Source organism: Ailuropoda melanoleuca, chromosome 13, assembly GCF_002007445.2.
Source record: "Ailuropoda melanoleuca isolate Jingjing chromosome 13, ASM200744v2, whole genome shotgun sequence".
Lineage (NCBI taxonomy): Eukaryota > Metazoa > Chordata > Mammalia > Carnivora > Ursidae > Ailuropoda > Ailuropoda melanoleuca.
In genome coordinates this window covers 191,534-207,234 of record NC_048230.1, presented here as the reverse complement: position 1 = coordinate 207,234, position 15,701 = coordinate 191,534, and the positions used below count along the sequence as shown (strand labels likewise).

General features: G+C 45.3%; 2 protein-coding genes across 5 annotated transcripts in view; one reads left to right on the top strand and one right to left on the bottom strand.

The window, feature by feature from the left end:
* Positions 1-15,701, bottom strand: part of ITGAE (integrin subunit alpha E) — a 69,364-nt gene that overhangs the window by 8,918 nt on the left and 44,745 nt on the right. For all 4 annotated transcript variants that reach the window (XM_034640839.1, XM_034640840.1, XM_034640841.1 and 1 more), the window contains 10 exons: positions 15,417-15,583; positions 14,154-14,282; positions 10,560-10,633; positions 7,240-7,372; positions 5,760-5,858; positions 5,144-5,223; positions 4,354-4,431; positions 3,814-3,877; positions 3,621-3,728; positions 282-338 (listed from right to left, as the gene is read on the bottom strand). In XM_034640839.1, coding sequence (XP_034496730.1) covers positions 282-338; positions 3,621-3,728; positions 3,814-3,877; positions 4,354-4,431; positions 5,144-5,223; positions 5,760-5,858; positions 7,240-7,372; positions 10,560-10,633; positions 14,154-14,282; positions 15,417-15,583 — 989 coding nt within the window. The remainder of the gene's footprint in view (positions 1-281; positions 339-3,620; positions 3,729-3,813; positions 3,878-4,353; positions 4,432-5,143; positions 5,224-5,759; positions 5,859-7,239; positions 7,373-10,559; positions 10,634-14,153; positions 14,283-15,416; positions 15,584-15,701) is intronic.
* Positions 32-2,996, top strand: HASPIN (histone H3 associated protein kinase). Its single transcript, XM_019809061.2, has one exon. The coding sequence runs from the start codon at positions 535-537 to the stop codon at positions 2,836-2,838; it is 2,304 nt and encodes a 767-aa protein (XP_019664620.2). The 5' UTR covers positions 32-534; the 3' UTR covers positions 2,839-2,996.

The window sequence follows — 15,701 nt, the reverse complement described above, 5'->3', positions numbered from 1 at the left end:
CTTGCGTGAAAAAGCAGAAAACTTGAACCCTCAGCACGCAGAGCACGTTAAGGTCCAAGAATAGAGGGTGCAAACAGTTTCAGCGTCCACCTTGGCTCAAGCGAAGCCGCAACCGTGGCTAACCGTGGCTAATGCGACCCAGAGAAACGACTAAGGAGAGCCTCGAGGCCACCCGGCTAAGCTTTCATCAGGAAACGTCGGCAAAGGCAGCCCCAGGCCGCTCACGTCACCCGCTTCAAGCCCTCCTCTCTCCCTCAACATGTCGGGACGACCGCGCTCACCGCAGCAGGATCGCTCCCACACTCTTGCTTCTGACTACAGCTGCATTCAGTGTGGGCCTGAAACGAGAGCCATGACAGCGCGGGTAAGAGGACGCCAAACCGCCAGTCACCCACCCTCTCCCACCACTGCCGGACCCGTTGTACTGCGCATGCTCGCGGCCGGGCCCTAGGACCCAGCAGTCGGCCGGCCGGCGCGTCTGTCTTAAGGAAGTCTCGCGGTGTTTGCATTTGAACCTCCGGGCGGGTGCCGACCATGGCGGCGTCACTCCAGCGACCCGGGAATCGGCTCTTCCGAACGTATGGGGCTGTGGGCTGCGGGAGGCCGCGGCGGCCGGACCGGGCAGCCGCGCCGTGGTTCCCGCCGCAAGACCGGAAGCGTTTTTTCAGCGGCAGCAGCAGTAGCAGCAGCGACGCCAGCAGCGGTGGCCCCTCGCGGTCTGAAGATCCCGACGACCCCGACTTCCTCGGCGTTCCGGTAGGGCGGAGGCGCCCCGGCGGTCGAGCCTCCAAGGACCGGCCGAGTCTGATCGTGACCCCACGACGCCTGAGGCTGCGAGCTCGGCCACCGCAAAAGTGCAGTACCCCCTGCGGCCCTCTCGGACCGCCGCCCTTCCCTAACGGCAACTCAGGCCGCCTCAGCCCGGACCTCAGTGCGTGCAGCCAGCCCGGGGACGGCGGCGAGCTGGGCACCAGCGCCTCCCTGTTCAGCAGTCTGGCCTCTCCCAGCGCCGGCCCCTCCGCCTCTCTGGATGCGGCCTCCGAAATTCGGAGCGGCTTCCACCTCCCAGCAGCATCCCCAGACCCAGCACCCCTCCACGGCTTCCAGGAGGCAGCAACAGGAGGAGGCAGGTTCACCAGGTTGGCTCACCAAGCCCATGCCAGCCTCAGGTCAGCTCTCTTTAATCTTATGGACTCTGGAAACCCTGAAGATTCTGAGTTTGGGGCAGATGGGAGGAATATGAGGGAGTCTTGCTGTGAAAGGGAACCGGCTAGGAAGAGCCTGGAGAGGCCGGGTTTATCAAGCATGGGTAAGAAGAGGGCCACAGACCAGGACTCCTGTCAAGAGATTGGGTCTCAAGGGGCTGCCCAGATGGACTACGAGGAGGCAGATGGTTGCAAGAACTGTATTGTACCTGGGGAAATCAACAGACTTGAGAGAACTGGGCCTAGGCGAAAAAGGAAACTTCAGGAAACAGTAGAAACCTCCCTTCTCCGTTACCACCAGTTTAAGAAGAACCGAAAGATGGAAAAAGACTCATTCCTCACCCAGGACCTGACTCACTTACAGAATACCTGCTCTTGGACTAAAGCCAGGGCTTCCTTTAGTTTCCACAAGAAGAAGATGGTGACTGCTGTGTCAGAAGTATGCAGCAGCCACACCATTGCCAGTTCCCTCTCTGAGTCCCTCATATCTGAATATTCAAACCCTCCTGTTATAAACAGAACAAATAGTGCTCTATCTCCTTGGCACTGCTCTTCCATGTATTTGCTAACCCCCTTAAAGACACTACATGTCACAGACAAAAAGGCATCTGACGCTGAAAAGGTTTATGGGGAATGCAATCAGGAAGGTCCTATCCCCTTTAGCTATTGCCTTTCCACAGAAAAATTGGAGTGCTGTCAGAAGATTGGGGAAGGGGTGTTTGGAGAAGTGTTTCAAACAGTTGCTAATCACACACCTGTTGCCCTAAAAATTATTGCTATTGAGGGACCAGATTTAGTCAATGGAGCCCATCAGAAAACTTTTGAGGAAATTCTGCCGGAGATAATCATCTCTAAAGAGTTGAGCCTCTTGTCTGATGAGGTGTGCAACCGTACGGAAGGCTTTATTGGTTTGAACTCAGTGCACTGTGTTCAAGGATCTTACCCTCCTTTGCTCCTCAGAGCCTGGGACCATTATAAGTCAACTAAAGGGTCTGCAAATGACCGGCCTGACTTTTTTGAGGAAGACCAGCTCTTCATTGTACTGGAATTTGAGTTTGGAGGGGTTGACTTAGAGCAAATGAGAACGAAGTTGTCCTCCATGGCTACTGCAAAGAGCATCCTACACCAGATCACAGCATCCCTCGCAGTGGCAGAGGTGTCACTGCACTTCGAGCACCGAGACTTACACTGGGGGAACGTGCTCTTAAAGAAAACCAGCCTCAAAGAGCTCCACTACACCCTGAATGGGAAGACAAGCACTATCCCCACCCGTGGGGTACAAGTCAATATCATTGACTACACGCTGTCACGGCTGGAGCGGGATGGGATTGTGGTGTTCTGTGACATTTCCACGGACGAGGACCTATTTACAGGTGAAGGTGACTACCAGTTTGAGATCTACAGGCGAATGAGGAAGGAGAACAACAACTGCTGGGGCGAGTATCACCCTTATAATAATGTGCTCTGGCTCCATTACCTCACAGATAAGATTCTGAAACAGATGACCTTCAAGAGTAAATGTAACACCCCTGCCTTGAAACAAATGAAGAGAAAGATCCAGCATTTCTATAGGACAATGCTGAGCTTCAGCTCTGCCACTGACTTGCTTTGCCAGCACAGTCTATTTAAGTAAGCCAGAGGTGCCTTATTGGCCCAAACTGAGAGGATACTGGTCTTAAAGCCCCTGATGCTATTTTCGATCTCCATCCCCAGAGCAGGGTGGAATCCCCTTCTAAATGTTTCTAGAAATTAACAAATGTTCTTTAAAAATAAACTATGCATGGGAACAAATGATTACAATTTATAAGCCCTCTTTGTGTCAGCAGAGTCCATTCTGTAAATGCCTTTCCATATATTCATTTTTGAACCTTGACATTTCATGAATCTGAGCAAAACAAAATTCAGGAAAGCCAAAGACCTCAACTTTCATACTGATCAGAGCCTGTGGCCATAGGTGTCATAAGGGAGCCACACTGCAGATGAAGAGTCAACTGAGAGCAAAGGGCTTTAGCAAAGCAGAGACAGACTGGAGGGGGAAGGAAGATGGTAGATTTATAGGGAGAAGTGCAAGAAATAGCTCATGTTTATCAGGCTTATTTGACAGTCACAAAGAGAAGCAGAATTTATCAGTTTTTCAAAGGAAAAATAAATGTCTCTATTGGTATTAAAAAGGTTTGAATTTTTGCTTATTTTTCATCAAGGGAAGGAAAACTGAAATGTTGCTTTAAGAGCTGAATGGTTGATATTTCTTGTGAACATGACTGGCAATTTACTCCTGATGTGTTCCCAAGTTAACTAAACTTGTTTTTACTCCTTTCCTAGAATTCTAGTTTTTATACCTTTGAGAATCCACAGTCACTCTGGAAAGAGATGTGATCATGATAAAAAAAAAAAAAAAAAACCACCTCTAAGTACCTGAATCTTTGTCAGGTTTTTCACTCTTATAAATTGGAGATCTCGTAATTTGATTGGAACACAAATTTGCAGCTGGAATATAGCTCCAAAGAGATTTTCCCCATGTATCTACAAAATAAAATCAGAGTGGGAAATCAAAACTGGTGTTGTCTTGCCACCTATAACTTTGCAATAATAAGCATTAAGCACTTACATTGAAGAGGAATTCTTTGTAGACAGAAAGCCCCTGGCTTGGGTTCATGTACATAACTGAAGGTCTGCAAATGAAAGGATACTTGTTAGGCCTCAAGGCCCCCTTCTTTCAAATGAGCCTGAATGCTACCAATTGGATACACCAGGACAGAGGGCACCATTCAAGAAGAATCAAAGCTGAATATCAAAATGTAAAGTGGTGGTAGGGCAGTTCAGGTAAAATATTTGAATTCTGTATATTTGGGCTGGTTCTGTGCCTGATTGTTATTCCCCGGTGGCCTTACTTTTCCCCTTCTTTACTTCCCAGTCGCACAGCTCCCTTCCCTCCTTAGCGTTACATCAGTAACTTCAGTTGGTATTAAGACCAGTTGGCACTGTTTCTCCTTTGATGGCTACCATGGGGTGTCTAGGACCCAACTGTTCATGCCCTAGCGATCAGCAGGAGCCTGGTTTTTAAGCAGCCTCCTGTCAGAGATGGGGAACGCCCACATCCACCCCGACCACCTGAAGCTGCAGGTGTTGGCCCCTTGGAAGTACTTACTTAGGAAGAACTGCCGTGAAGGCACGCTTGAATTGAAGGCTGTGGCTCTGTGTGACGGAAGACTTTCTGTCATTGAAACTAGGAAATAAGAGTGTCAGTTCACAGCACACCCACTTTGTATACAGCTCCTTATAGACCTTGGCTTCTCAGGGTCAGGGAGGGGCAGATAAGAAAAGATGCTTGAAGATAAGTAATTAGAGTGCAGAACATTTGCTAGGAGATCATACTTGGAGAAACACTGATCTAAAAAGGGTTTCAAAACCTTGACAATAATGACTTTTTGGGCCAAATAATTTTTTTGTGAGAGGCCGTCTTATATACTGTATGCTGTTTAGCAGCATCCCTGGCCTCTATCCACGTGATACCAGAAGCATTCCCTCACCCCACAAGTCGTGGCAACCAAAAATGTGTTCAGGCATCGCCCCTGAGGGGCAGAATCATCCCCATTTGAGAACACTTCGCCAGCACTATACCCATACCCTACCCCCAAAACAGAAGTTTTGCAGATGACAGAGCTTCTCCAAGTTGAATGAACCAGGAATAGAACTTATGTCCAAGGTTCATTTACTAGACTATACCATAGTTCTGCTTTGTGTGTCAATAAAATGACATTTTAAATAACTCATAATGAGAAGGGAAAGCCAAGTCACTGCAGGAGCATAGATTCCTTCTGTGGGTTCACTGAGGCTCTTCTTCCTGGGCAGTGACAGAGCCATAGCTCTTACACACACACATGGAAGGGAGACTTCCAGGGCCACAGCCTGGGCCTGCAGTGACCAGTACTACTTACTTGGTGACCGTCACAGTGATATTGGCTGTCCTGTTTGGAAAGGCATTCTCCTCTAGCTGCCAAACCACTGAAAAGTTTGCCTATTAAAAAAAGAAAAAAAGGTCACTTGATTCCTCTCTACCACTCACAATTCAAACTGCCTCCTACTAACTAAACAGACCTGGGACATAATTCATATACCTCACATTTTTTTTAGCACAGCGTGCTTCCACATCCATTATTCCACATAAGCCTCACAATGTCAATATGGAGTAAGCAGGGCAGATGGCATTATTCCCCTTCCACAGTTGAGGAAACCCTTCAGAGCTCTCCCGCAGCACTAAGATCATCAGTGGCAGATGAGGGACTCAGAACTAATAACTTTGGGTCTGCTGCTCTTCCCATACTACTCCCAACTTCCCTCTGCTGTATTGGGGGGTAAGTCAACAGTTTGTGGCTATATCCCCCACCCCACCACTCCCTACTTTGAGAGCAAACTTGGCAGCTCTAAGCTCTGCTGTGGATTGACTGCAGTAAAGGGAAATGTGGAGACCACAACCAAGATTCAAACGAGACTGGGATGTAGGAGACACCACCTCCAGGTAAGTGAGAAGAGTCAGCCAACCCAAACACTCACAGATGACCTCTTGAGTATAGGGTGACCAATCTTGCAGCTCATGACCAGCACAGAAGCATTTGGCTTAGGGTCATCACACTGAATGTCTGGAGAAGGAGGCTGGTAACACAGAGAGAAGACACTGTTCTTAAAGAGCAAGAAAGGAAGCAGTTTCCTGATACCAATTTGACAAACATTCTCTGATTTTCTACATGCCAGACATCTGCCAGGAACCTTGGGACACAAATCAGACTTGGTTTCTGTCTTCCTCCCAAGCTGGGCAGAAGGTATCAATAGTAGGTGGTTGAGGAATTTAAGTACAAGGCCTAAGGAGTGGTTCCGTGAAAGGTACAAGGAAAAACTGTATTGAAAGAGGTAAAATCCAACTAGGAGGAATCTGTAAAGTCTTCAGGGGGAAGGAGACATTTGAACTGGGCGAACTTATCATACTGAGACGGGCTGAAAGGCTAGCATGAGCCCCAGCACTGCCACACAGCCCTTCTCAACTAGGGTTCTTTGCCTCGACCACTGAATATGGAAGGTGATTTCAGTGACAATTTTCTTAATTCTCCCAAGGATAGTGCAGCACTGGTTCCACTCTAGAAGCTTATGAGATAATTTCATTATTTTCATCTCATAGATGCTGTCCTAGCCCAAATAGCCTAAGACCCTAGGGACAAACTTGTAGCCTGACAAAGCCAGGTTTATTGACTCCTTACAGTGAGGAAAACTGCATTGTGGTGTCTCAGCAAACGAAAGCAAAGGCAGTTATCAAAGGGTGCTGGGGAAGGGTGGAGTTCAGGTGATACAGAAGTAAAATGGGCTCTGAGTAAAGCAGGGTTGTGTGTAAAAGGGTCCATCAACATCAGGTCTGGACCCAGGGACCCATTCCCTTGGAAACTCTTAGGAATTGTAAAGTTGTGTCCAGAAATTCTCTATCTGAAGTTCTGCACCCCAGATGGAAAATGAAACTGCTTCTCTTCAAAGTGACTTATATCCTATAGTCAAGTGAAATGGTTTCATAATTATAGATAGAACTTCAAGCACCAAAGTTTTCTGATTGCCTATGATTTTAGAGAACGTTTCTCAGTGTTAAAATACTTCACAGCTGCAGGATGTCCTTGGGAGAAACACCGTTTCCTGTTATCTTGCAGCGAGCTTCCAGTCTCTGACCCAAGGTCCGTGAGCGGCAGAGCCGACTCTCACTTTCCTGGGGCAGGCTCGTGTGCTAGAGACTTTCCCTCTCAGAACCCTGGTTAAGAAAGGCTGCAGGCAAGAAAGAGTGATTGCAGAACAGCAGCACTAGGGTTCTGTAGGCAGAGAACAGCGTGACTGGACTCCCAGTACAGCATGTAGTTGGATTGGAGGAGATTCATCTCATTAATAATCATTTATTGGATGGACCAGAATGAGCCTGGAGGCAGGGAGACCAGTTAGGAGGTTCCATAAAAAAGCAGGTATGCAAGGAGGGACAGCTATGAGTGGCATGTTTCTTTGTTACCTTTTGTATCCTCTTAAACTGGAGGTTTCTGGGGTAATTCAAATGCATGGTCGTCTCGTAGGAATCTTCCCCAGAGTTAGTGAGGTTAATGTTCATAGTCAGCTCCTTCGTGAGACCCACCACCAATTCCTGCCTGCACAGTGTAGGCAAATAGATACATGTTACCAGTTTATTTAATCTGTGAAGACCTCAGTGCAGTACAACAGCACATTCTTAACTGACTCCTTAAATTGCCTAAAGGATACATTTAGCCTAGATTTTCTTCCCCTCAGCATAAGCAAATGCCTGGACCACCACACCCACCTCAGTTGCTGTGTGAGATGATAATGGCTACCATGGTGCTAACCATACAGCAGAAACTGTGGTAAATGCTTCACATAGTGAATTAATCCTCATAATAACCCTATAAAATGTATGGTTACTCTCCATTTCATAGAAAAGGAAACAAGCCAAAGAGAGTCTCACTAACTTGCCTCAGGTCTAGCATTCTCAAAAGAAGGTTGGGAAAATTATATTTAAATCCTCTTTCTACTACCAATTCACTGCGACCCTAGGCAAGATACTTCATTCTCTGAAGTTCATACATTTCACATATACTTAGAGAGTACTTTCTCTGTGCCAGATACCCTGCTCAATATTGGAGATCAGCGGTGTATGAGACAGATACTGCCCTGCTTCTTTCTTGGCCTCGGCTTTCCCATCCACAAAATCATTCAGGCCCTTCCAACCTGAAGACTGGTTTAAAACAGTCTATTCACACTGGAGAAGAGAAGACTTGGGGATTTGCGAGAGCTTCCTTCAGTCTCCTGAGGTGCTGTGGGGCCCCAGAGTATAAAACCACTATCCACAATCGAGATGTACAGAAAAACATATTAACAATACAAAGAAAATCTCCTAACCATCTGAAATGTTCAAAAACAGGATATGAAGCTCTGGGAAGCAATGTGACATGTGTTTGTTTTATACTGTTTTTGTTTTATCACAGCTGAGAAGAGAATAGATTGATTGGTGGGACATGGGGGACAGAGGTAGCTAGAGCTTGCTGTGTGTGGAAATCCATTTGAGAGACGGCAAATGCCTGTGTAAGATAGTAGTAGTGGAGATAGAGACAGGGATTGAAGCCAGATATGGTAAGGCCACGCTTGCAACCAGAGCAACAGAGAGAAGGCTCGAGGATGAGTCCTGAATTTTCACCTTAGGTGACCAAGTGGTGCTATTCATGAGGGAGAGAACACTGGAGGAAGACCAGAGGGTGGCAGTTGACCAGATGAGTTCAGACAGGGATATAAGGAGGGGTGCCTATGGCGTAACATGGTAGAAATGTTGAAACATCAGTTGGATATACTCTTCTAGAGCCCAGGAGAGATCCGGGAGCCGCTGGAATATTTCACAGGGGTGCTTAACCTGAGGGCCAGGGGCAGTTTCAGAGGCCCCAATGCAAACACTGATGTACGCACGTGTGATCGTCTAGGGAGGGTATGAAGCCTTCCTTAGGTTCTTTAGGAGATCTGTGTCCACAAAAACGTGGGAAACACCGATACATTTGGATGCTAAGGATTAGACTCAATAATGCTTTTGAAAAAAAGAAGAGACTGATTACTATTTACACTAGAGGGCGATGTAGGACCAGTTGTGCGTGCTATATATACCACAAGGCGTTGGCTGGGAGGGAAGTCCTTGCTGTAATTAATTCCTGTTGGAAACAGCCGCATCTGTTTATTAGGTTGGACTCCAAAGCACTCAAAAGTCTTCAACTGGATCCTCAGTAATTGAGATGGGCTAAGCCATCCACAAGTCCTACAAATGTCTATGAAAAGGCTTACCAGGACTCAGGCAACAGTGTTCTTCCCCACAGATGCCTCCTCTGGCCAACAGGCCATCAGTACCACGTTCCATATACAGCACTAGTAGCCAGGGAGGGTATTTTAAGACCATCAGATGTCCAAAGCCAAACTCCTTATCTCTTCCTCTCCACCCTGCCTTCCAAAATCATCCTTCTAAAGGCTTCCCCCATTCAGTTCTTGGCATTGCCGTTATTCTCGAGTTCAGTGTGATCCAACAGAACTTTTGCCGTAATGGAAATAGTCTACATCTGTGCTATTCAAGATCACCAGCCATATGTGGGTGTTAGGCTTGAAATATGCCTAGTTCAACCGAGGAACTAAAATTTTAATTAAATAGCCAAATGTGACTAGTAGCTACTGTACTGGACAGCAAAGTTCTAGACGCTCAGGATGAAATGATGGAAGCTGCCTCAGACCCTTCTCTTCTCTCACTCCACACATCTAATCTGTCATCACATCCTGTGGGCTTTAACTTCAAAATATAACCACCTTCAACTGCTACCACTGTGGTCCAAGTCACCATCACTTCTCACCTGAATTATAATAGATCCTTACTATCTCCCCGTTTACATCTTTGCCTGCAGTCCACAACACAGCAGCAAGAATGAGCCCGATAAAATGCAAGATCCTGTCATTCCTCTGGCTTCCCAGTTCACAGTAAATGCCCTTCTATATAGGGCCTCAGGAGCCCTGAATAACCTCTCTCTCTGCCCTGACATTACCTCTCCCTTCCTCATTCTACTGCGACCACACTGGTGTCCTGGCCATTCCTCCCACCTCCAGCCATGCTCTCATCTCAGGGCATTTGCAGTTGTTCTTCCTGCAGATACCCACACAGGTCATTCCTCAACCTCCTCCTGTGTGTTCCAAAACATCACCTCAGTGAGCCCTTTCCCGACCATTCTAAAACTGTAACCCACCCCTACCCAGCACTTTCTCCCACCTTCCGTGCCTTTTCTTCATAGTACATATCAATATAAAATTTACCTATTATCTTCTCCTAAAACACCAGGAGGGCAAGAATTTTTGTCTATATTATTTGCTGATGTATCTTCAACATGTAGAGTGCTTGGCACAGGGGAGATGCTCCATAAATATTTAATGAATTAGTTAAGTAATTTGGTTAAGAGGTGAGCCAAGGAAGAGGCTACCTCTAACTGAGGTAGTCCTAGGAGCAAGAAACACTGGGTTATGAAAATAGCATTATCCAGGGTGTCAAGAGACCTAGGTTCAAGTCCACCAAATGACCACTGTGACCTGACACAGTCCTTCAACTACTGAGTCTGTTCCCTAATCTATAAAACAGTAATACAAATCTCTTGCCTCCCTCCTGGCGTGGCTGAAGACCCAATGAGATAATAAATGCAAAGCCCTTTGTGGGCCATGGGGATGGGTCAATTGTGATGAGGGCTTTGCCCAGGTAAGCCTTCAGAAGGAAGGTAATTGCAGAAACTATGATGACTGGATCCAACTCACTGAGAGGTTGTGGTGACCATCTGTAACTCAGCAACACAAAACAACTTATTCTTGCAGTTCTTCTCATAGGGCAGCTGTAACCAAACAGAGAGAAGTGGGATCAGCCCAGGGACACCAACATCCCCAGTAGCTTTGCTTCATTATCTTCTCCTTAAGACACACTTCTCCTTCCTTAGACTCTGAGAAGCACAGGTACAAGGAAGTGAAGGCTGATAGGCTGGGATTGTGCCTATATGGCCGAGAAAGCTGTGACTGTGACATTCCTTGACCTGTCAGGGGTGGGGAGTGTGCGTGGGCTTACAACACAGGTACACCATGACTCAGGCCTCTGGTCAAGGTAAAAAGTGGGGTGACCTTCATGGAATGGTGGAGGTGCCTGTCACATTTATATCACGTGAATTAAGCAGCAGTGCTCACGACTCGCTAATTGAACGTTTGAGGGAGGAAAGCCTAAGTGAAGAGAAGCTTCCTTAGTCCTTTTAGAAGTAGAGACAGGAACAGTGGGAGCAGGAATGGGGTAAACCTAATCACATATTAGCAGGTCCAGTCCTGTGAGGTTCCTGGCCCCCATGCCCAGGCTTCTCTGTGGGTAAGATGCAATCCCCTTATAATCTTGCTTACACTAAAACAAACTAACTTGGAAGGTTACATAGGGTCCAAAAGGCCCAGTCAAGGTTGAACAGCCCCAGTTAAGTTGAAAGAGCAAATTTTCTTTTTTTTATTATTATGTTCAATTAGCCACCATATAGTACATCATTAGTTTTTGATGTAGTGTTCGACGATTCATTAGTTACATAGAACACCCAGTGCTCATCACCACATGTGCCCTCCTTAATACCCATCACCAGTCACCCATCCCTCCACCCCCTCCCCTCTGTAACCCTCAGTTTGTTTCCCAGAGTCCAGAGTCTCTCTCTCTCTGACTTCTTCCCATTCAGTGTTCCCTCCCTTCCCCCTGTGGTCCCCTGCGCTATTTCTCATATCCCACATATGAGTGAAACCATATGATAATTGTCTTTCTCTGCTTGACCTATTTCAGAAAGATCAAATTTTCTAAAGGAGCTGCATCTATTTTTTGTTATGAAGGAAACGTAGCCAGCTCCTTAATAGGAGAATCTCTGTATTTATGTCCCCAGCAGCCAGTGACCACCTCAGCAGTTTTCTGCAAAGACTGTTACCACGGCCTGGAGCTGGAACGAGAGCTCAGAGCTAGAAAGGAAACCTACTTCCTGGAGAAGGGAGATGCAATTTGCAAAAGTCAGATCTTGGAACTCTATCTGGCTAGATCGACAGTTCGGGGCAGGTTTTTTAATTTTGTTTTTAATAGAGTGAAGTAGCTTGCTTTTTCACTCAACCCCAGTGGAAGAGAGCAGGATTAAACCAAGCTCCCAGATAGAACTCATTCTTTGGAAACATCTATGTGCCTAACCCAACACCAAATAATTCTCCACACCCATTTTATTGATGGAATAAATTTTTAAAAAAAATCTCTTTGCTGGGAGGGCACATATTGCATGGTGCACTGGGTGTTATACGCAACTAATGAAGCATCAAACTTTGCATCGGAATCCGGGGATGTACTGTATGGTGACTAACATAATATAATAATAAAATAAAAAAAAATCTCTTTGCTGGACCATTAAAGTAATAATTGATTAAGGTAAGAATCATGAATGGTTGTTATATAAGATATAAATACACAGTCTCAAAGCATATCCCTATAAGATACTTATTGATTACAAAGGGACAAATCAACATGACGTGCCTCTTGACGCTATGCACGTAGAACACAACTTCACTTCTGTGATGTTCCTGCCAAAAATGCATAACCTGTATCTAATCACGAAGAAACATTTTCTACAAAGTCAGTGGCCTATTATTTGATCCTTCAAAAATGGTAAGGTCATTAAAGACAAAGACAGACCGAGATACCATCGCAGATTAAAGGAGTCTAAAGATAAGTAATGAAAAAATGTAATGAATGATCCTGGGCTAGAAAAAAAAATGTTCTCTTTTGCTATACAGGACATTAATAGGACAACTGGTGATATCTGAGTAAAGTTTGTACGTTAGATAATAGCATTTTATCGCTGTTAATTTCCTGACTTTGATCCCTATACTATGGTTTTGTAAGAGAATGTTCTTGTTTTTCAGGAAATATATACTGAAGTATTAGGGGGTAAAGAGGCATCATATCTGTGGCTTAGTCTCAAATGGCTGCAAAATATACATGTGTGATACGCATATATACACATACACATGTGTGGAGATAGATAGATATCTGTGTTGGAGAGAATGATAAAGCAAATATGATAAAACGTCAAAATGGCAACTTTTGGGGAATCTGAATAAAAGATGCATGGGAATTCTTTGGATTATTCTTCAATTTTTTAGCAAGCCAAATATTTCAAAATAAAAAGTTTCCAAAAAACAGAATATTTATAATTAATGATCATCTACTTATTCATGAAATTTTGAGACATTAGTTCTCCTAATCTTTTCTGAATCATCTAACTTGCTGTCAATACCAAATTTCAAAAAATTCTTCACAAAATAAATGCACTATCAAAAATTTAAAATAACATTTCTTGCCTAAAATAATCAAGATGACAATCTTCACTCAGAGGGAGGCTGATTCTCCCTCTTCCTGGGCAGATGAGTAATGTAAATAGTTACCCTGATTATGTTACTCTTTATTTCGATTCACTATTTGTGACTGAGTCATTGGATACTGGCCAAAATTTGAGCCAAAGAATTATATAATTTAATTTATATAGAGCATTGTTGTAAACATATTAGACAGTCATGAGTGTCCTATGATAACCTGGAAATATACTTATGCTACCTGAAGCTTTTCTGTGCCAGTATGAACTGCTTTTGGCTGCTTCTTTTTCTTTTTGGAGACGCAATTCATTCCAGCTGACTGTAATTATTACTTTAAATGCTCATGTTGTCACTTTGATCTTGCTGAGGCTTCTATGTGCCATAGACGCTCTAAATGAAGACTGACAGACTACCATGGGGGCCAGGGCCTAGGTGGGAACCAAATCACCTTAGATATCAAAGAATCAGGAAATCTGACTGTTTATTTCACCCTCTGATTTCCCTTGTTACGAGAGAAGTTTCTTGTGACATTACCTGCCTGTTAGGGTACAGGTTTGGTAGGTCAGACATTCAGCCTGAAGGCCATGGTCAGGACCTGGGTTAGTAGGTGCACTAAAGGGCATCCTGTTGACAGCACAGAGCAGGTTAGCTCTAGTCCAGGCCCTACACAGGACCCCCATCACACCAGGATCCCCACCATACCTCATCAGAGACCCTTGCCAAGTTGGACAACCCATTCCTATGCATCGTTAAATATGTAGCAAGCACGTTTTCTGTGAACGTGAAGGAACTAACCTTGCGTGTGGTTTGGAGACTTGGGTTACCCATCAGTAAGGGCCTGGGCAAGTTAACACCAGCCTAGGAACTCAATTTCCCCAAAGGGCCCAAATACTGTCTGTAGGCCCTCCTAACTTTAACATTCTTAGAAGTGGGAGGAACAGGTGCTTGTTTGGGTATGGCTCCCAGGAGGTTCTCGCATAGCTGAGTCACCTGGAAGATGGCGAACGGCTTAGTGTAGAAGTCCAAAACAGGGTAGGGATGGTGTCTCTGGCCCTCCGAGGTCTGGAGTTGGTAGCCGATGCTGACACTGATGTTGGAGAAGCAGTCCTCCTCACAGAGCTACAGAGTTACCAAGTAATGCAGAGTCAGTGGCATGTGAGGACAAGATGACAAGGAAAATACTTTTAATTTTAATGTAGTCAGAATAAGAAATAAACAATGAAAGTGGTGAGTCAGAAGTTGTAAGCCTCTTCCAAATAAACCAAGCTGAAAGGAAACTTCCTTCAACCAAGCTGCCTAGAGCTGTGGGAAGATCTCACTTGATCTGCTATGGCCTCAGGCCTGATAACTCCTGATGGTTCCCATCCCAAACACAGAGGCCATCAGGAGTTAAAAACCAATTTGAATTTTTTTGGAGGGCAAATGGAAGCCACAGAAGGGAAGAATCATGATCACATCTGTGTTTATAAAGATCTTTCTCGAAGCAACCTGGAGGACATATTTAAAAGGTAAAAGCTGAAGATAAGGAGATTAGGTAGGGTGCCATTGGCCATTCTCCTTAAGTGAACCTTTCAGCCACGGCAGGAGCTTTGAACACGTGGGAGCAGGTGAGCATAACTGCTGCGTGGAAAATGTAGCTTTTATTTAAGGAAGGCATAGACTTGCTAGAAACTCTTTTGTAATCCAATTAACACTCTGAACAGACATAGGAACAGGTGTGTAGGCAGAAGCCTAATTTATGAGTTTACTGGAATAAATGATCCTTATAGGTCCTTCTAGGCCTTGGCAGGCTCTGAATGCTGACAAATACATGTCTTCTATGTCTCTAGGCAACTTTGTCAGGAGTAAACCTTTGTAACCTTTTGTTTTATTTCTACTTTGTTGTTCAATTTTTCTGATGTTTATTCATATAAAGGCACTCAGCCCCACTGCTACTACCAGATGAGGTGAGATGACATGAGGTGGGGGGAACCCCTGTTATTCCAGATTTGTTACCAAGAAAAATGTCAGCCATTAGAGCATTTCCTTTTGTGTCGAGCTTCTAGGAAGATGAGAGGTATAGTTAATGTTCAATTTCAGAAGATTTCCTTACTCTAGGGTTCCAGTACAATTAACTCCATCTCTCATGCCATTATGTGGTTCTTCATCTATTAGGATTATTTCAATTGTCTAGTTTGTCTCATTACATGCACCTCAAATCTTTTCTCAACAACACACACTCCCCTGGAATTTCTTCTAAACTCCTCCACTTACCTCTCCCTCTGTGGGAATAAGCAGGAGGGGCTCGCAAAGCTGGGACACACGGCCGTCCCACTCCTTACGGTGGCTCTGACAAATTCTCTTGTCTGAACACTGCAGCCTTTTCCTCTGCTTCACCACATCCACATCCACTGTGAAGTTCAGAAATGTCTCTCTGAAGCCTGGAAATGAAGACCAGGCCTTCATGATGAGGCTGGAGTGGGTAAGCCCTAGACAAAGGGCCCCTCGCCTGCCTGAAGTTCCCTCCTGAGCAGTGTCCCCACCCAGTCCCTTGTGCTG